The 21,034-nt window shown below is 44.1% G+C and overlaps 2 protein-coding genes across 2 annotated transcripts; both read right to left on the bottom strand.

Moving 5' to 3' along the window:
- Positions 1-4,571: 4,571 nt before the first annotated feature.
- On the bottom strand, positions 4,572-5,629 carry tcima (transcriptional and immune response regulator a). The gene has a single exon (XM_037483464.2). It carries the CDS (start codon positions 5,494-5,496, stop codon positions 5,194-5,196), a length of 303 nt encoding a protein of 100 aa, XP_037339361.1. The 5' UTR covers positions 5,497-5,629; the 3' UTR covers positions 4,572-5,193.
- A 12,377-nt stretch (positions 5,630-18,006) lies between these two features.
- gp1bb (glycoprotein Ib platelet subunit beta) lies at positions 18,007-20,665 on the bottom strand. Its single transcript, XM_037482948.2, has 2 exons — positions 20,551-20,665; positions 18,007-19,488 (listed from the first exon to the last, which is right to left on the bottom strand). The coding sequence occupies exon 2, from the start codon at positions 19,474-19,476 to the stop codon at positions 18,853-18,855; it is 624 nt and encodes a 207-aa protein (XP_037338845.2). The 5' UTR covers positions 19,477-19,488; positions 20,551-20,665; the 3' UTR covers positions 18,007-18,852.
- Positions 20,666-21,034: the final 369 nt, after the last annotated feature.

The following is a 21,034-nucleotide window of genomic DNA, read 5'->3' as shown; positions in this document are numbered from 1 at the left end:
TCCGCCCTGTGGAAATATGAGGCTGCACAGCCTGTTGGTAATCGGCATCTTATTCAAAGGCCTCCCAATCAAAAGGGCCCTCACTATTTAGTTATACTGAGACAGAAAAAGCAAAAGGAAAGTGATGTTTACCCATTTGATGCTTTACAATAAATCCCCTGCATGACAGAATTACACGCGTTAGAGCTGGACAGGAAGTGCCTCCTGACAGATCCAAAAAAAAAAAAAAATCCGAATATTTGCGGTCGCAAACAAAAGAGCTCCAAGGTGCAGGCTGGCCCTCCGAGGCCTGTCTGCGGTGTCACGCCATTAGTTTGCCGTTTATAGACAATCTCGTACTGCACAGGATGTATTGCAATCGCTGTGATCACCTTCCACAAGCACCTCTACTGATGTCTCAATAACTGTTGTTACAGCGCTTTGAGCAACGGGCCCCCTTGAGTTAGAGTATATACATTCTGACAGACTTGTTTTAGTTTCAGTTGATTTGTCAGTCACGTGGCCCTACTTCCATCCAAACAAAGTTTTATTTGGACAGTGTGCGATACGAGCCTGTCGGCTCACTGTGTTTGCCTAAAGTTAACATCGAGTACACTGAAAGAACAGGGGGGTCGTGACCAGTTTTAAGGGGAAATGATTTAATCTTCTAACCTGATCGCAGAGAAACTTTTCATTTTCCTTGGAGCAGCAGCAGCACCGAGAGTGCCAGTCACAGAAGCGTTTTCCACACACATTTTCTTATTTCATCATTGGCCTTCAGCCATGTTTGTCCAAAAGAAAAGTGGCCTGATCGGCAGGAAGGATCTGTGACATTGTTGTTGAGGAAGAAATTACTCACAACGTCCAGTCCAAATGACATCTACACAACATCAATTGGAATATTTACATTCCATCAAATACACAACAGAATGACACGATTCAGAGAGCATCCTGACAGATGGCGGGTTCACTTTTTCTGTTCCACAATGTTGGAGCGTTCCTTCCAAACACTTTTGGAAGCAAACAAAAGAATTGCTATGTGCGAGCTGGCCATCCGAGCATTGTCATTAGCATTCCAAGCCCCCCCCCCCCCCCCCCCCCTGCGGGGTGCCATCCAGGGGGCAGCGGTCACCTCCGAAGCGGCTCGCTGACGCAAACATGTGGCAGAGCAAGGACCAGGAGGCACGAGGCACTGACTCATTCTCAGCACAATACCTCAGAATCAGCGCTCAACTCCGTGGCAAATAACATCTGCTCCAAGAGCACCACATGCAATCGTGCCAAGTTTGAGGAATGCTCAGATTCCAAGGAATGTGTTTTCTGTCGGTTTCCGTTGCATTTCCATGGTGAGCTAATCCGGATGATGCCACCAAACACATGGGGCTCCCGTGGGAAGGGGGGGGGGGGGGGGGGGGGGGCGGCGGCTTTGAGTCGGACAGGCCGACGCTTCAAAGGCCAACCCTCGCAGTCAGTGACCATTCCTTTTTCCTGCTTCCTTCTTTTTGCTCGCACCGATGACCCGTTTCCTGTGCGGATGTTGCATCACCATGACCACCCCTTGACCCTTTAGATCTGGTTTTTGACAGTTTCGTGGAGAAAATAGGTTGTCGTTCGGATGGCGAAAAGAGTGCTGGGGCGTTAACAAAGGATCAGACTGTGACACGCGGAAAGTCGTTAACCTTTGATCCAGCCGTTTGCTTTTGTGTACCAGGAACCAGTTACGCACGATTAGCGAGATTTATTTTAATGAGGTCTCTGCGAATACTACGTAGAATGGATTCTAACAAAAAAAAACTGTTTTCTGTTCTTTCTTTTGAGAGCTTAAACGTGTTAAGCTCTGGAAACACAATCCTGCAGTGAAAAACACTCAATAATCGGAAAGACAACACACTACTCAATAACTACTTTTCGACACTGTCAGGCATAATGGGACCATTTCTAACTTTTAGCTCCCGAAACACATTTATGCTCAAGCAATCTCTCTGATCTGGACACTGTAAATATCAAAACTGACTTGAAACCAGCTGATTTATGGATTTTCCTACTTTTCCTTGAAAAAGGAAGTTCACTTCTCTATGCGGGTCTAAAGCTGCCACTTGTCACTTTAATCTCTCGTACCATATTTCTCCACAAGGAACCCTCAAACTGGATAACTCTTCATGTCACAGCAGATATTCTACTTCAATATACTCTTCGTGAACAACTGTAGTTTCCATCCCTTTCTAAACGCACCATGTCTCACTTTAAACTCACAAAAGGACAAAAAAATCCTACTTTTCATGAACGTACTACAGTCTCCCTTTAAGCTCTAAAAACACGCAACAGCTTGGCAGATTCTCAAATCTAAGCTATGTGGCAGAACCCGTGCTACATGTGGTTCTCTTCAAGTGTGGACGGGGCATTTATTCACTTCCGTGTACATTTCATGAATAACTGCTGTTCACTTCTATTAAAGCCTAATCTTCCATTGCTCACTTTCAGCTCCCCTAACCACCAGAAACCAGGTATCTGTACCAGATGGATGCGCAATTTCCAAAGCGTGCCGTCGAAAGACTGCAAACGTCAGTCTCTCTCTCTCTCTCTCTCTTTTGGAGTCGCCCCTGGTTCATTTCTCTGGAAAGATGCCGCAGTCGGCATGATTTGTTAAAAATAACAAACTAGAATCAAGAGGAGCCTTTTGTTAATGTGCGACAGGCCAAGTGTAGCAGCCCACACAGAGGACACTGACCCGTATCCAAGGCTGTTGATTTTACGGCGGGATCTCCCAGCCAAAGGCTGACTAATCCTAAGCCTCTGTACAGCTCATGCTTAGTTCCTCATCACAGCCCTTGGTTTGAACCGGTTTGTGCTGGAATCGAGTTGACTGCCACTCCCTGTGCGGTAGTCACTGATCCAGCGCCTCTGTCTTTGTTTTTCTTTCTTTATCAAACCCCCAACCGCAGCAGTTTTGAGAAGAGGGACACATGACCCTTTGAAGCACTCACCTTTTATGATATACTTAACTTAATAATTATATTGTGCTGCTGCCCACACTCCACAGACACACACGCACACACACACACACAGACCTCCACCCTGTGTCTTCCTCTCTCATTGGTTACTGTCCTCCAGGCTGGAAGGCTGTCTGCCACAGTGTCTGTCCACATCAAAGCCTTCGCCGTATCTGAGGCCAATGAAAGGCAGGAAGAGGGGTGGGAGAGGACGGGTCAACGTAGCTGCCAGCACAGCAAAGGCAGCCAAGACAATTGCCTTAAATATTTAGCTTTTCTTCCTATTAACAATTAGATAGCCCCGAACGGGAAAAGAGGGGGCCAATAAAAGACGCCGCCGCGTGTGAGATACACGAGCCAAACAAAAGGGACAGCTGACAGATAAAAGGGGCCAAAATAGACGCATGATTGACAAAGCTGATAAAGTGGTGAATCCAAATGTGGGCCAAATGTAACCTGTTTGACCTAAACTGAAGATAAAAGAAGACTTTAAATATATATAACTATTGGTTTTCCTTAAAAAAAAAAACATATTTCCCCATATTTGGAAACAGGTGAGAGGGTTGATGCCACACTTAAGGCTGAAAAGCCCTTTGTACCTCATCTTTACAAATGGTATAGGAGCAACAGTTTAAAGATGCAATTTATATAATCCTGGGCTCTGGCGTCGCCCCAGAATCACTGTTGTAACAAGTCCCAGGAGATTAGCCACCTGAGATTTACGCGCCTTGGCCTGACTGATACCAGAGCTTCCCATATCTCAAAACATGGTGGCACGCAGTGCTCAAATAAAGATGATGTAATGAATGCACAACAACCCGCGTGGAACTGGTTTGAGCCTGTACAGCAATCGAGTGTTAAAGCAGTCAGCATCCGTGATCGCTGTGTCTGCCTCTATAACCTGATACACACCCAGCCTCCGATGCGACACCACCACCACGCTAGTTCACGATGATGAAGGTGGCGTTAATGCTCATTTTAAGGGGCGGGGGGGAGAATGAGAGAGATGCCTCCGACCGTTTAATGCTACTTGGACAGGCTCTTATCTCGAGAGCAGGGATGATTAAATGGACGCGAGCACAAACATGTTGTGCGGAGAACGCCAGCCAGCCCCCACCCTCCCAGCCCAAACAGGGCTAAACTGGTTTGCACTGGTCTGGTGAAGCACACACAATGCGGCGAGGGAAACCCAATGAAAGATTAACCAAATTCTCTTTTGATAATAATTCTCTCACTGCATAACCATACAGCCATATATGTGCTCACAATATGGCTATTTTCCTTTCAACAATTACATGACTATTTCCACTGCTGTAGCGATTCAGGATTGTTTTACCTTAAGTGACTTGCTTATGACTAATAAAAAGGTCACAGCTGTGAGACAGTAGGTGATTTGTTTAATGTCATTTCATGTTTTTTTTAGATGAAAAATCTATGAAGATGGGTCTCCTTTGTTTGATTTTGCAGTCCAGTTTTCCACCTGGCTGGTCGTGGAAGGATCGACATCACTGTGATGGACCCAGAGTTCTGCCTCCGCCTTATTAAAAACAGGAGCGTACAATTATGTAAAATACTTGAGGAATAATGACAAACGAGGTATCCCCTTTTGTATTGAATCAAATAATTTATTTTTAAAAAAGTACAAAGGAACACGTAATAAATGCACATCACATGGTCACAGAGGTGACAATTACACATCAGTGGCCCCCGAACGAGTCGTTTTTCACATGACAAAGAGAAGCTAAGAGACAAGGCATTTGTTCTTGACAGGCATTCGTGTTGGCAGAGTCTTCAGCACCATAAAGTCTCACATTGCAGCTGTGCACCAACCATGCGCGCGACCACGCGCACCTCGCACGGGGCTGGGGGGCTGCTTCACAGTCGGGCATCCAGAGGAATGCGTTTAGGAAATCAAGTCTCAGTGCATACGTGTGCATGTGCCCTTCCATTATTCCTGGTCATTCCAGGGAGTCCCTCCGCTCCAGGTAGAGGGACTCTGCGCTGTCACCTGCGTCCGGTCCACGAGGCCGCGACGTGTGGCCCCTCTCAGCGTGGGGAGGGGGGCGTCGGGGGGTCTCCTCCGCACCTTGCGCTCCTTTTTGTTGTTGTATTTATCCACGCAAAAGGTGGGGACCGCATCCCGGAGGTGAGCCAGTCGCACTGGGAGTGTTTTCACATTCGGCTCGGACGTGAGCCGAGAGACACCGGCGGGTGTCGAACGCAGTCAGCGCATTTTGAGCAGCTGTCGGACCATGCCCGCGATCTGCAGGAACTTATCCTTCTTCCTCTGCTTCAGAGCCATCAGAGCGCGGGCCGTCTCTTCCGGGTCCAGGGTGTAGGAGAAGATGCTCCTCACTCTCTCCTCCGCCTTCATGTCGCCCGTTTTCTGGAAGAGCCTCATCACCGACTCCTGGTTGACGTTCTCGAAGATGTTGGGCACGGCCTTCTTGCGGTGCGCCGTGTCGAACTTGTTGCCGCGGACGCAGGGGCTGACGCGTCGGCATTCGGAGGAGATGTAGGACGACATCTTCGCCTTGTTTTGTTGTCTCTCCGTGGGGGTGGAGGGGGGACTCGTGTGTTCCACAGTTTGCCCAGCAACTCGCCAAAGAGGAGCTGCCGGAGCGGCTCAAGGCGTCAGTGAGCGAGGGAGCGAGAGTGCGCCGCAGAGCGGAGCCGAGGAGCTTTTATAGGGCTGCGGCGGGAGGCGCGCACTGCCGGCGCGCACTTCCAGCTGTGACATCAGCAGTCTCTGAAGACACACAGAGACGCCGATAGGGCGAAATAAGCCTCCCTGTCTACGAGAAACTACGAGATATTACACAGCGCTGGGATATTAGACACAATACAAATATAAGCCCGAGGGTCAATAAAACGTTTGGAGTAGTTTCATTTCACTAATTGAGTTAATAGTCCTGTCCAGTTTAACTCTAGCTATACTAACAATATTAGCTACACTCAGCCAAAAATTAGAACTGTCTCTGGGTAAATGCACACAGACAGAAATCAAATGTAATCAAATGATCAAACTCTTTATGGAGAAGGAAGACCTTTACTGTTCCAGTTAGATTTGGGCTTATGCTCTCGATTCAATCCAAGCATCTTAATAAACGCACTATCCAAATCAGTTGAGTGAACAGGACATATGCCCCATGGGGGAAGAAAGCACCACAAATGGAAGTACAGTACAACATTACACTATGTGTAATGCCACAGCTGTTCAACCAAAAGAAGAAATGCACATTAATATAACTTATAATAATATTATTATAATAATGCATACCTTGTCATTACAAGAAACCTGTGAGTGACATGATCACCTGAGTAAATTGTGTCTTCTACTGAAGAAGTATGAATCAAGAATAGGATTTATGATACTATATTTGTAACAGAGATGTGTTCGGAATGAGTGGTCTTCTCCTCTTTGACATTCACACCAGCTGGACCTCGGAGTCCTATTATGACTCGAACTAATGCTGCTTTCTGTACACAACACCTTCTGTGTTGAAACCGCACTGTGTTCTAAAACGTGTTTTTTTAATGTGAAATTTACTCTGTAATGAATTTGAGTTGATTGTAGTGTGTGTTTTTTGACTATTTCCCAAACAGACGATAACATCTCCCGTTTCAGCTTAGCGGTGCTAAAAATAAATCCTTTGCATTTCTGGCTGCGACACGGAAGGGTGAGTGAGTTCTGTTTACAAGCGGAGTTGACCCCGCGGGCCCGTGCAACCCAGCTGATTTGTGGTGATAAGGCCGCAAGGCGTTCCCCCTCGACAGGCAACTCTCGTGATAAACAACTAGTGTCAGCCTCATACCGCCGTCGCTCTCATGTTGACTTTTTCACAAGTGAGACAGCAAACTAGTTCCTGGCAAGGAAAATAAAAGTCCAACTCGGGGGCAATGGCCATAAGTGACGCAGGAAGTGTATCGTTTCCCTCCAGAAGTCTGCACAATGAAGTGCGCTCGGCATGCGGCGTTGGCTTCATATGCCGAGGCGAGCAATAAAGCAAAGGTCCCGGGCTGAGTCTGAGGTGAAACAATACCCAGTTCCTCACCTCACCATTTGTTTGAGCTCTTTCAGAACAATGTGTCGCCACAGATGCCTATCGCTCTTGAACTGGCGTGGCAGACATGACCGGAGAGAGACAAAGACAAAAGGAAACTGCATATTTAAGACCCCAAAGTTGTCCACCCTGCATGAGAGACGGGCAGCACTCAATGAGGCTTCAGCAAGGTCGACACAAACTGGAGCCTTGAGGTGCTCACCCTATCCTTCTGTCCGCATCCGCCGTTCATGGTTATCATGACAAAGGGGACCATAAATTGAACGGGGGCACAAAGTTCTGAAATCTCTTTCCTTCATGAGACGGAATGGTTTCTCCTGAGACAGAAGAGTTACATAACCCAACTCCCAAATGTCCAGGTCACAGATAAGAAAAAGAGGCACCATGTCAAGACAAAGTTTTAGTAATCCTATTAATTATGTAACACCAAGGAAAATCAATGTTTTGCGTTATTAATCTAGATTTATTTGGTTATGATTTCCTCCTTGTCATCCTTATATATGGTACATGTGGACGAGAGCATGTCCACATAAATTAGGTCTTCAGCGTTTAGATGGCTCGAGACTTCGTTTTTATCACTGCTAGAAAAAACGATTGAAATAGAGAATGGAAATTTGGGATAGAGCGGAGAGATTGTATCATGCACCCTTTGGCCAGACACAAACAGCTTTGTAGGCCACGCTGTTTCAAATGGAGCCTTACATCACTGAGCCAATATATTGTTCTCGTCACGAATCGGTTGTAAAGACTGATGCCACGGCATTCGTTCGACTGGCCCTTTGAGTCTTGTTTTATGTTCGGGGACCGAGGCCAGGAGTATCAATCAGGCAAACGTGTTGACATGCGAGTGTTGAGTGTTCCCTAGAGGGTGCTAAGCTTATGGAATTATCAGTTGTAACTGCAATATGAGAAGAGACCTGAAATGTAAAATGCGGCACGCTTACGTGCACCAGCAGGCACTAAAAGGTATTGTCAACAAAGCAAGGAGAAGTTCTGATAACAAACACACCCAGAGGGAGTGAGACTTCAATGTCTTCTCAGGTCGACTCAATTTTATATTTGTATAGCAGAAAGTTGCTTGCTGCTATATTGTGCTCCCTTTATATTCCCTCATTAAGATTAGGAGGAACACAGATTCAATTCATGATAAGGAAATCTAGATTACCCTTGGGGACACAAGATGGACTTGGAATTTGACAAGTGTCAAAAACAAAAGAGTCAAAACACAGGTTCGGCAATGCGGTCAAAGACGCCAAACCTGTTTACTCAGAGCGGCTCCAACAGCAGTTTTCTACCAACGACTCTGCATCTGTCTGCAGAGGCCTCAGAAATATTACCAACCACAAGTGGATCACTGACCTCGTCCCTGACAGAAAGCAGCGTGTGAAGTCGGGAAAGCATTATTCGCTTTTCTACCAACGACTCTGCATCTGTCTGCAGAGGCCTCAGAAATATTACCAACCACAAGTGGATCACTGACTTCGTCCCTGACAGAAAGCAGCGTGTGAAGTCGAGAAAGCATTTTTCGCTTTTCCCGGACCATTAGCACCAATTGGTGCTAATTGGTTAACGTGGTGCGAAGGTAACAACAAGGAATTCAACCCTGGGTAATTTCCCCGTCACCGCTGTGGAGTCCTACTGCTTCCTTTTCCTTTATCGTCACCCACGACCTCAAGTGGGAGCTGAACATCAGCTCCATCACTAGAAGGGCTCAGCCCAGGATGTACTTACTGAGGCAGCTGAAGAAATTCAACCTGCCAAAGACGATGATGGTGCACTTCTACACCGCCATCGTTTAGTCTATCCTCTCCTCTTTCATCACCATCTGGTACGCTGCAGCCACAGCCAAGGACAAGGGGAGACCGCAGCGTATCATTGGTTCTGCTAAGAGGGTAATCGACTGCAGTCTGTCGTCCCTCCAAAACTTGTTTGCCTCCAAGACTGTAGCCAACCTATCAGACTTTTTGAGCCTCTTTCCTTTGGGAGGAGGCTGCGGTGCATCAGGACCAAGACTTCCCACCATAGAAACAGCTTCTTAACAAAAATACTATTTATTTTGGCTTGTATATTTTTACCTTATTTTATTATTTTTATTCAATTGTCTCTTTCTATTGTACCAATCACCAAGACAAATTCCTGTATGTGTAACATACGTGGCAAAAAATGGCTTCTGATTCTGATTTTGATTGTGATGGGTCCAGCTTACCTATTCCAGTGAAATATAGAATAAATCAAGTAAAACTAATCTGGGCTGGGAATATTGCAAGGAAGCAAAGTAACAGCTGTTACAACATACCAGTAAACAAAAGTGAAGTGATTCATGGGAGCTTAGCACACAAATACATGCACTTGTAAAAATAGTCCCCCAGGCTTCGTGGGTGCAGTAAGAGAATGCATGTCTTAATTAATTTGGTGTATTGTTGACCTTGCCTGATCTGTTGTTGGCAGCACACACCCAGCATGTCCGTTTGGCAAGTAAACTGGCATTAGCACATGAAGCAAAGGTCATCAGGGGAAAGTGACTCTTGTGCATTGCAGGGACAGTAAACACAGACACTCATGGTGGCCTTTTCCACAGGGAAAGGGGGGTTTTAAGAAAATTTGTTGTATTTTTGAGAATGAGTCCAAGTTAAGCCAATAAAAAATGGACCTTGCAAAATAATAATTAGCATCCTAGAGATATGCACTGCTTTTTTTAATAAAACCAGTGAGCCCTAGAACGTCTTACTATTTAAATATCAGAGGAAAGAACATCAAGTTTAACATGCATACAGCTGCCTCTTATAGAATATTCTTCTTTTGTGTTTTGTGTCTTGTACTTGTGTTTAGAGAATGCATTCAATGCAATACAAATGTGGTCATTTCCCCCAAACTCACATGCAGTCTAGTCTGTGCATGAAAATTAAATGAACCTGAACCCACCAGGGCAAGGTTCCATTACAGTGAACCAGCTCAATCAGGCTGCTGCTGCTTGGTTCACAGCTGACAGCCCTACGGGGGCCAAAGGGCAGATCTACTGTCCTCGTGTGCAGGCGATGCTCCAGAGTCGGAATGTCGACATACGCAAGGTGCAAGGAGAGAGCCCTCATTGCAGCCCTTTGTTTTCCTTGCTTCAACAACCTTTGTACAGACATTCACGTAAGCCAGAAGAGGGCTTTGATGACACAATCATCTGAAATGTTTTCAACACTGCCGTTTCAATTTACTTATTGAAAACATTTTGTTCCTGACATTCATCTTCCCCACAAGATGAATCCTACTATTGGATACATTGACGTAGAATTTGTCTGATAAATACAAGGTGCATCGAGACTGGATTAAGATCTTTTCATCAAGCATTCAGGCCCAATTTGAATCTAATCAATACAAATGAATGCAAATGTTTGTTAAGAGGCTGAAACAATATGGCGAACCCCATAGTTATTATCAGCATCATATACAGTATGAGCATTATTGCCATATTGTGCAAGCATTCTGACATTAGCATAGGCACAGTGGCAAGTGTCCTCCGCCCATTGTGTGAGGAAACCCTAGCTGCACCGCATGTGACAGCTCAGGCGGGGCTCAGATATCTTTCTGTCGCCATGGCAATACGGAGGGGCCAACAAGAGAGTTGGTGGGTGGAGATGGAGAGGGAGAAGAATGCCGGGTTGACCTGGTCTCCATAGCACTGCGCCAGCAAACAAGCAGTGACTCAGTTTTGATCCGCTATAACATCACTGTTACACTGAGGGGGCGAAACGGGTTGATCATGAGCTGGAAATGGTGACGCTAATTATTCCGTCACCATTTAAGTCGTCTATGAGGGTCATTGTTGTGTTTTTCTTACGCACTATTTTTCACACACAGTTTGGTTTGTAGAATACATAATTAAAATGAACGAGATCAACTGTAAGTACGTGCTGTACTATCCCACCATTTTAACTACTTCACCACCACCTTCGTCCATCAAGTCCATCTGCGCTTTAGTTGGGGAATCCACACACCGTGAGATTTCCAGCACAAACACAGTCTCGTACTCAACAACTGCCTAAATGGACGGATGTGAGGTGGTCAAATATGCTGACCCTGTATTAAGTTAACATTGCCACAGAGAACCACATGAATGGATGGGGTTTGGTCCAGTGCCGTATAAAGGAAAGTGCTGGAGCCTGCCGAAAGTAGGCCCATTGTTCACGTGATGGGGGACAAGGTCATATGAGAGAGTCCGGAGGGAGGAACAAGCAATTCTGAACCGACGAAAGATGAAAGTCACCTGTGTATATCTGAGACAATGCACCCTGTGGACGGAATTGCTTTTTAATGACATTAATGAAGACAATGCAAACAGAAATGTATGGGTTCCATTATACGTAATTTTAGGCCACATATTCTTTTGCTTAAATTGGCTCATTGTCTTGTTCAGCGTTTGACAGAATCACTGATACCACTGTCGCATTCATGAGTGGTCATTTGTAAAGCAAATGAGTGTATGTCCCTGAATTCATTTCTGATCGTTTGGGTTTGAAGTGTTGGATAAAAAGTGTATTAAGAACCACCGACCAAACTATGACTCTCCAATAAAACAAACAAACAAAACAAAGTGTGGACTAATTTTGCCATGTGATCTTATTTCTTGTTTCTGGCATTATTTGTATTCAAACTAGTGCAGTGGCGAATGGAACATGGCTGTCAGAGAGTGTGTGATGCACTTATCTGTGCCATCATGTGCCCTCATCCAAAGCAAGTCCAAAGCAATACCTGCCTGTGAGCTTCTCACACACAAACACAAACACACACATGGACATACATACTGCAAAGGTTCCTTGGTTTTAAGTAGTGGTTCTCAGGTTGTTTTGTCACAACCCACTTTGAAGGAGGATAAAATGCCACGTCCCACAGCCCCAACAAAATTCAACACATCTTCTTTTCTTTTTGTGGCGGAAATGGGCTTCCATATAAACCAGATTTCTCCATCAGTAAAAAAAGAAAATCAAATGTACAACCATCTCGTTAGATCAATGCAATGTTCTATCTGTGAAAGCATAACAAGTATTTGGCAAAAAACAGTTCATTCCAGCTGTAATTAACTTACTTTCCACTGAAATTTGTTGAATATGACTCCGCGTCATTTAATTCAAATCAGACACGTGGGAACCATGAAACTGACTAAACCCTCTCAAAGGGCGTGACCGGCAGTCTGTAGCACTTTCAGGAATACCATTAGCTGTTGAGAAACAGGAAAACATTACTTGCAACAAAAAAAAACCCACTTCTCGTCAATGGCTTGTTAGTTTTAATTGACTTTTCCTGCTGAGCAAACGCTGCTCCTGGGCAGAACAACAGAGGCAAATGCTGGAATGCAACAATTTTATGATGCGTGTCTTTTTAACATATGAAAAAATAAGTAACATGTGGCGTGTATCGGTGTTAAGGAAACACAGCCAGACTCGGATAAGACAACGTCAATCATCTGTTCATCAGGGAAGTGCTGCTTTCTGTGGCAGCAGCCTGCGTGTGAGACTTAAGAGCTCGGCTAGTTTCAGCCTCGGGCTGGTTCAAACCGGCCCATCAGTGGGAGAAGTCAGTCATGTGGATGAGTTCCCTCACCACTGGGCTCTCTTTGTGTGTCCATGGCTGATAACGGAGAGAGCTGCTGGGAAGAATGGAGAAAACACAAAGAAGCCTAAATCCATTTTTGTTAAGCTTTGGCCACTAGATCTGATGATGAAACCTACCAAATATGTATATTAACAACACAACTGAGAAGGGGAGCGGGGGGGGGGGGGGGGTTGTGGTAGGAAGGTTGGAGGACAACGAGGGAAATCCAGTAATTGGACCGGCAGTCGCTCGTGTTTATCTACAGTAGGGAACGCTGCTGAGGCCTCAACAAATAACAGCCCCGCATGTTGCCCAGTGCCTTTATTATCACCACAACCCTTCTGCACGCAGTCAACCTTTTGGAAAAATATCAAGAACACATCACACAATCTGGTTTGTGTCATTAAACAGGAAAGATTGCACAGAAGATAAGAAACGGCCACAAAACCTCAAAGGATACCACAAGGAATTATGCATCATTTTGAACATTTGAAAAGCTAGTGGGGGTGGGGGGGGTTGTTGCTGGAATAGAGTGGCTTGGCATGAGGGAACAAAGAAATTCAATAGAGATGGATCGCCGCATGCAGCATGCGTGGTTTACCTATTTGACATCGTGATACCGATGTTCCCATGCGAGGTAAAAGGCTGTGATAGTTGAGCTTCATTTATACTCGATCATCATGGCGGGTCCTTGACACCCCTTGTTCCATTAAGTTTATCTTTACTCTGTTTATGTCACGGTTTAGGTCCTCTTCCTGTCTTATTTTGTAGTTTTCTTGTCTCTCGTGTCTCTGGGTGAGCTTCACTTCCTGTCCTGTCCTGTGATTGCCTGATTGCTTCCACCTGTGTCCAATCACCTGCACCTCTCTTGTGTATTTAAGCCCCGTGTGCCTGTTGTCCCTTGTCGCGTCATTGTCTCTTGTCACTCATCGTTGGTGCACGTTCCTCTGGCTTTTGTTTGGTGAATAAAGAGCACCTTCTGTAAACGTTGAATCCTGCGTTTGAGTCCTGCCTTCTTCGACCTGCACCGGCAATCCCCCGTGACAGTTTATTTCTGTCGTTCTGTATTGCGCAATAGATGTTGGGTTTGAAAAATATGAATATTTAGGCTTAGGCCTGTTATACTTTAAGCTGCAGTGGGTGGAAGTCGTGATACCACTTAAACCGTCATCAAGATGACATCATGAAGGTTCTCCTAAAGCTCCTTCAGCTCAGACTGAAGAAAGGGCCTCCAGGCAAACCAGAAGCACTTGGGACTTTGAGTCCAGGTCCACGGGGCGCCAGCTGCACTCTTGACCCAGACAGGATCAAGTACAACCAGGTTCACCCACCACACCAACTACTGCCCCTTTCTGGGAATGATTTACCATCCCAGTGGTTCTTAACCTGCAGCTTGGATGAGTCACTCTCAGGGGTTCGGCAGGGCTTATGACACACACTGTGTAGAGCGGTTCACATGTCGGGCCGCTTCTGGCGGCCGTCAGAAAATCGGCTGCCGACAATTAAAAAAAAAAGATTTAGTTGCGTAGTAAAAGTAAATTCGGTGAGAACCTCGCCGAAATCATTGAACTTCAGCGGAGCGTCAACATCAACGCTTCACAACAACAACGCTCTCAACAAATCGTACCAAACCCTGTTATTGCCAGGAAAGCCCTTGAGATTCTCACACCGTTTGTATCCTTTTCGAGAATTGTAGACATAAAAACGGAGGAAAAGGAACAGACTTTGTTGCGATACTGATATGAGAGAGGCGCTTGCCAAGGTGAAGCTGTACATTTCTCAACTCGTATCTAAAAGGCAACACCAAAGGTTTTTTAATTAAGTTATTTTTTTTTGTAAAACTCATGTTTTGTTGGTTTTGTTCTCTGTACAGATAAAATATATACCTACGTATAAGGGTTTGGTGAATGATGAAGCTTGCAGGGTTCAGTATCTCCAATAAGGTTAAGAACCAATGAACCATAATAACAACATGGAATGTTGTTGCATATCTGACGGCATCCTAAATCCTACAGATAGTGCTTTGTTGTCCTGTGAGTGCTTAGACAATAAATACAATAGTCATGTAGTCAATAATAACGAATGAATGATCAATGATCCTCAACGTATTTGAACCGGTTTCACAGCCTGTGATGTGATAACGATTTTTGCCTGCAGGGAAAAACCAGCAGTTGGATCATCGAGGTCAGAGCGGCAGCGCGGAACAGACTGCACTGTCCTTGGCACGACTCCATCAGCACAATAATTGACGTTGTTGTGCTTAGTGTGTAGTCAATGAAGTCACGTTTTTTCACACAGGCCGTGTCACGCAAGCCAGTTGTCCCTTCAATGCCGTCCTGCAGCGACATCAGTCCGTCTCTAAAGGTCACGTGGTCCACTTTTGAGTTGAAAGATGGGAGTTAAGAGTATCACATTTTTGATGGGGCTCAATGATTTGCAGTGATACAGCTGATGAGGGAAACCCCTCTGCCGGCAGTGCAGGCTCACCGATGGCTGGTTTTGAAATGAACAGAGCGCTCTCTGGTGGTCATGGTGTAAAGCGCAAACAAGCATCAGCCTCATGCAGCCTCTAAAGAACATGTAACAGTTCTCAAGTTCTTAAACTGAGCCTATAAATCAGGAGGAGTTATAATAATTAGGGCCGGGACTCGATTAAAAATATTAACTTAATTAATAAGAGGCTTTTTAATTAATTAATTGAAATTCATCGCATTTTAATTGGATAAATATTTGACCTGAGAACAGTGAGAAGTATTTTTTTTCACATGGATTTTTATTTTTGTTCAACCAATTCCAACAGACAAGTGTGTTGTGTTGTGGATTCCAGCCTGAGAATCTATGAGAATTGAGGTTGGATTCAAAAGCATCAACAGGTGTGTGGTGGAACAGTGCAGGGAGATAGCAGGAAGGCTGAAGTGTGGAGGATCCTCAGTTCAAACCTGCTCTCTCAGAAGGAGGGTTTGGTTGCAGTCAGGGCTTCAAACTGTAAACTTTCAAACAGTTTTGAGGTTTAGTAAACAATCCCAAGGTCTAATAGGAGAAACGGACACAATGAGGCATGTGCTTGAATAGCACAAGGGAACAACTGCAGGGCTGCATGCTCCAACCTCCTGTCTGAGGTTGTGGGTTCATGCCCCTTCATGCAGACATCACTTATACTTTGAAAGAGTTTTGAGGTTTGAGTAGCAGTCTCAAGGTTAAATACGAGAAACAAAGGGTTGGTTAGTGTGTGGTGAAGTAGCACAGTGGAAGAGCTGCTGACATAAGCCCCTGTACTGCACTTGAAGGTTGTGGGTTCAAGCCCAGATGTGGAAATAGCATTTAAAAAGAGTTTTTAGGTTTAACTCACATGCTCAAGGTTAAATAGGAGAATAAAAGTTGCCAAAATGTGACCAGGACTGGTAGTGTAGGGGTGCAAGCTAGAGCCCAGAAGCCTCTGTACGTGCCGCCAGTGGGTTCAAATCCCGCTCCTGCCAAGTCTTGAGCACACTACTGCGGAGGTAGTAGTGGGGGCATTGTCCCCACTGGTTGTTTCAGAGAAGTGTACCGTGGGGGTTATGCAGAAACACAAGGCGCGTTCACTGAGTTATGATGGCATTGTCAAGAATGATGAAGAATCGTTTGAATGTTGATGATGTTAATTGCTTTAGCTTTTAGCACTTATTAGCCATGATACGTAGCCACCTTTTTGACGGGATGAGTCAGTAAAGATGAGCAGATGTGTCTCATTCAGTGGTCACACTGACATGAAACTTATTACAGCCTCATTTTTCAAGACAATCACATGTTTGTCTACTTCAGGGCATCCTGTGGACAACCTTAAACTGACAGTCTGGCACAGGGTGTAGATTTGTTTACCCTTTTTAATGCATCCACCCTCCAATTCTCTGTTACATTCAAATTCAACTCACTAAGGATGAATAGCATGGTTGATCCTCCAAGATGCACCAATCCGTCTCTGGGGCAATATCCCATTATGATTTTTTATAAACGTCAGTTACTCAAAACTAAAAAAGGATTTAGGAAGAGCCACCATGTCCCTTGAGGGTTGAACCCAGATAAGGTTTAAAGTACAGAAATTTGGGGCATTTGGTATTAGTGACAGGAACATGTAGGTTGCTCCATCTAAGAGCATTCCAGTCATGTCATGGGAAAAAAAATATTGTGAAAAAAGTCAAAATATGTAGGGTCAAAACATTTTTTTTTAAATAATAGGTATAAAATTATTATAAAAAAATATATGTAAGGTCAATATATATATAATATAATATATATATTATTAGGGCCGGCACTCGATTAAAAATATTGATCTAATTAGAGGCTTTGTAATTAATTAATCAAAATTAATCACATTTTAATTGCATAAATATTTGAGTAATTTTTTTCACATGCATTTTTATTTTTGTTCAACCAATTCCAGCAGACAAGTGTATAAATAGCATATTTAGAAATATAGTACTTTCAGAAATTCAGGTAGCCTATAGGTAAGTAGACCTTCTCTAAACTATGTTTTTTTAAGTAGACCAATACTTTCAAGTACATTCAGAACATTGGTTATTTTTTCAGACGTGGCCAACCGACACGGTCTCGTCAGCTTCTTCGTTCATATTCACTGTGGTTTGTTGTTGTCTGAAGTCATGAACGCTAGTTGGTGCTCCAGTATAATCGGTCCTCCGGAACTCATCCAGTGAGAAATGTTCCGCAGTGCAAAAAATAAACGTAAAAATGCGTAGAAAATGTTTAATGTGTTATTTTTTGTGTAATTAATTAATCTTAATTCACATTGTAATTAATTAATCGTAATTAACGCGCTAAAGTCCCGGCACTAATAATAATCATTCAAACTGAAGCTACACGTAGCAACGATGGGATGGATCTTAAAGACAGAGAAGAGACGTACTGTGACGGCTGTGATGATTGCACATCAAATAAGTGAAAAGGTTTGGTCAAACCATGTAGTAATATTTGTCAAGATTAAAGCTACAGAATTCTGAACCACAACTAAGAGGAACGCCACTGGTCCAATGGCGCCTCGATGTGGCTGACAGCAGTGTTGCATCTCATTTACGTGGCTTTAATAATCAATAAGAATTCATTTTCGATGTGACATTGAAAAAATAACAAAACGTCCAAATAATGTCATGTCCCAGGCTCTCTGCAGACACATGAACATCACTGCGAGGCAAACACACTGCTCTTTAGACCCAATCAGGGATTGTGGGATCTGCATTATGCAGGTTTGGCCAGCAGGCGGCGCAACGGTCCATCGCCGTTGTTTGTCAAAGATCTAATTTACAAGAAACAGCATATTTTACCATGATTGTAATCAAAATATAGGTTAAAGAAAGAAATGCATAACTTCTCCATGAAATGTGGTTATATTGTAGACACACTTATAATATTGTGTTTTTATCTTGAATATTATAATACAGTTCCAAAAATGTAGAAATAAAAAAACAGTTTTACTTATTAACAAATTTCAGATAGAAGATGGCAAATTACTCCTTGTTATATAAACATTGAAATCTAATGCAATTATAAGGGGATTGCCAGACATTAAAGCGTGCAGAAGTACTTCAGTAACAGACATTTATCTTTCATTCTTTAGTTAAGATAATTTTGGAACGCTCAAATATTCAATTAGAACGAGAATAGACATCCATCTATTGGGCTGGACTACATGAGCCATTGAAAACATTTTAAGCAGAAAGAGACTATGTTGTCAAACCTGACAGAAAATGAGTATTTCTTCGTTTGATCATTATTAATATCATGTTAATACCAGCGAGACACTTGTGACCAAGTAAAACTGAAGACTACATCACAACCAATTTTCAATATTCTTAACTGACACTAGCTAACAAAACAAAAACAATAGTAAGAACAATAAAGTAATGTTTGTAGTCATTAGTTTTCCATCTCACAGCAAGAACTACATTTTGTTAACTGTAAAATATCCCGCTAAGTATCAATGCAATGAATAACACCCAGGATGTTCTTCTCAAAGAAGAGCAATGGCATCATTATCAAAAATCAAACAGTCGTTGTCTCGTAGAGATTATTTATAATCTTTCTTTTCCTTTTCTGTTCTACAAAGATAAATGGTGAGACTTCAAATCTCAAATCCCCAATAGCTGCTCAATTATTTGAATAATTATCAAACCATTCTACTTGTTTCCTGTTGGAACTTTTCGATTCGGGTGTGCAAATGATAAAGAGCCCTTTATTAGAGCTGCACCTCAGATGCTGCTGTCCATTAAAGGCGAGTACTCGTTCTCCCTCTGTCTCTCCCCGGCCGTGAAGCTCTCCTCCGTGGTCCTCCTCGCCTCTTTGGAAAGCCTCTCGAACCTCCTCAGGAACACGATGAGCGCCGCCAGTAGAGCCGCCTGCACCAGCACCAGCACAAACAGGCACACCTGCGAGGCCAGAGCCAGGTCACAGTACCAGTAGTGGCAGGAGTCCAGGACCTCCTGCTCCGTCAGATACACCACCAGTCGCCCCCGCAGGCCGGGGGGGGAGCTGCAGTTGACGCCCAGGTGTGACTGGAGGCCGGCGGGCTGACGCAGCAGCCAGGATCGCAGGTAGAGGACGCCGCAGTCGCACTCCCAGGGGTTACCCTGGAGGGAGACGGAGCGGAGGGAGGTCAGACCGTCCAGGAGCCCGCTGGGCAGGGCGGTCAGCCGGTTGTCGTGGAGACGCAGGGAGGTGGTTGCAGGAGGAAAACTGGTGGGGAGCGAGGAGGAGGTGAGAGATCTGCTGCTGCAGTTCACCTCACTGCCACGGCAGGAGCAAAGGTGGGGGCATTGGAATGACCTTTGACCTCTGAACAAGGGCAACAGGCACAGGAACAGAAGCCCCCTCATGATTACTGATGGCTGGAGAGAAAAGGAGAGCAGAGTCTTTTGTTCAGGATGTGTCCCCTTCAATGCAATGTTGAGCTCCTTGAACTTTAGTGCAGTGTTTCTCAATCTGGGGGGCGCGACCCTCTAGTGGGTCGCACGTACAATTTTTGGGGGGCGTGAACATTTTTTTTTTCAAAGTGGGTCACGACAGAAAAAGTTCCCTGCTTTAGTGGTTCCATTCTCTGCTACTTTATACATCTGCTACAATCCAGATGCAGATGTTTTTACTTTTTACTTATACAATAAGGTAGGAGAGGCGGTACTTTATCGTCCAATAATGTAACAGTTCGTGGGTGTAGTTAGGCCCGAACAGTTACATTACTGAAGATAAAGTACTGTCTCAAGTACCTTATTGCTTTTATAACACGGTTACCAGCAAAATTATAAATAGCAAGTAAATAGCTGCCTTTCAGCACAAAATAGTTGTAGCCACCAAACGTTGTGTATCGCAAAAGTAGTCCCAGTACGTGCATGTAAACAGCATCTCATTCATTCACATTGCTCATGACGTCCACTTTAATTGTCCGGTTGCAGAAGCTCGCATTGACTCGAAACGGTCATTTGTGGGATTTCCGTTTTCTTTTCGGCGATCGCCAGCGAGCTAAAATGTCAAATAACGGTCGCACAAAAGCGTATTATTAACGTATTATTTTGAGTGCACAGTGATATGGAACGCTGGGGTCAATGTGAACAGCAACTGTACATTATCGCTCAATAATGGACCCCCTTGTGACTCTCTCTCAACTTATAGTTGCTTTGCAATCCATCACATGACGACTGCTCTCAAACTAACATAATATTTAATAAAATAACTTTCATATACATCTATAAAATTATAAATAACAAAGGTATATATTTTACAAACTACTTTCTGACAACAACAAACACAATATAACTTTTATTATATTTGCAATTAATTGAGTGATGGGTCAGAAAACCTGCTTTAGTCATTATTAGAATATTAATAATTAATTATTATTAATAATAAGCACAAGAACAGAAACCTTTTCACAAGGTCCAAGGAGAGTCATTTACCTTCAGCGCTGCGTGTCTTCAAGAGAGAACTGTGTCCCCACAGAATGTGAGTGTGTGTGTGTGTGTTACTACCAGCTGCCACCCACTGATAAAGAGCACTGACTAACACACACACACACACACACACACACACACACACACACACACACACACACACACACACACACACACACACACACACACACACACACACACACACACACACACACACACACACACACACACACACACACACACACACACACACACACACACGCGCATCAAACAGGACACAAGCCGTATGTCTATAACCCCTATAATCACTTACTGCTGCAGGACTGAACCGTCGGGAAACTAGCGATAAAATACAGACTGTTTTTAACAAGTAACAGTTATTGCCTTTAATGAATTACTGGTGTAACATAAATAGACTTTTGGTCAGATCACACCAGCTCAACATGTGGAAAGGATAATGTGATGATAAATGCTGTGTGCGGTGGAAGAA

The sequence above is a fragment of the Pungitius pungitius genome, chromosome 5, assembly GCF_949316345.1.
Source record: "Pungitius pungitius chromosome 5, fPunPun2.1, whole genome shotgun sequence".
In the NCBI taxonomy this organism is placed as follows: domain Eukaryota; kingdom Metazoa; phylum Chordata; class Actinopteri; order Perciformes; family Gasterosteidae; genus Pungitius; species Pungitius pungitius.
The sequence above is the reverse complement of the archived record's forward strand: the minus strand, read 5'-3'. Positions and strand labels throughout refer to the sequence as shown.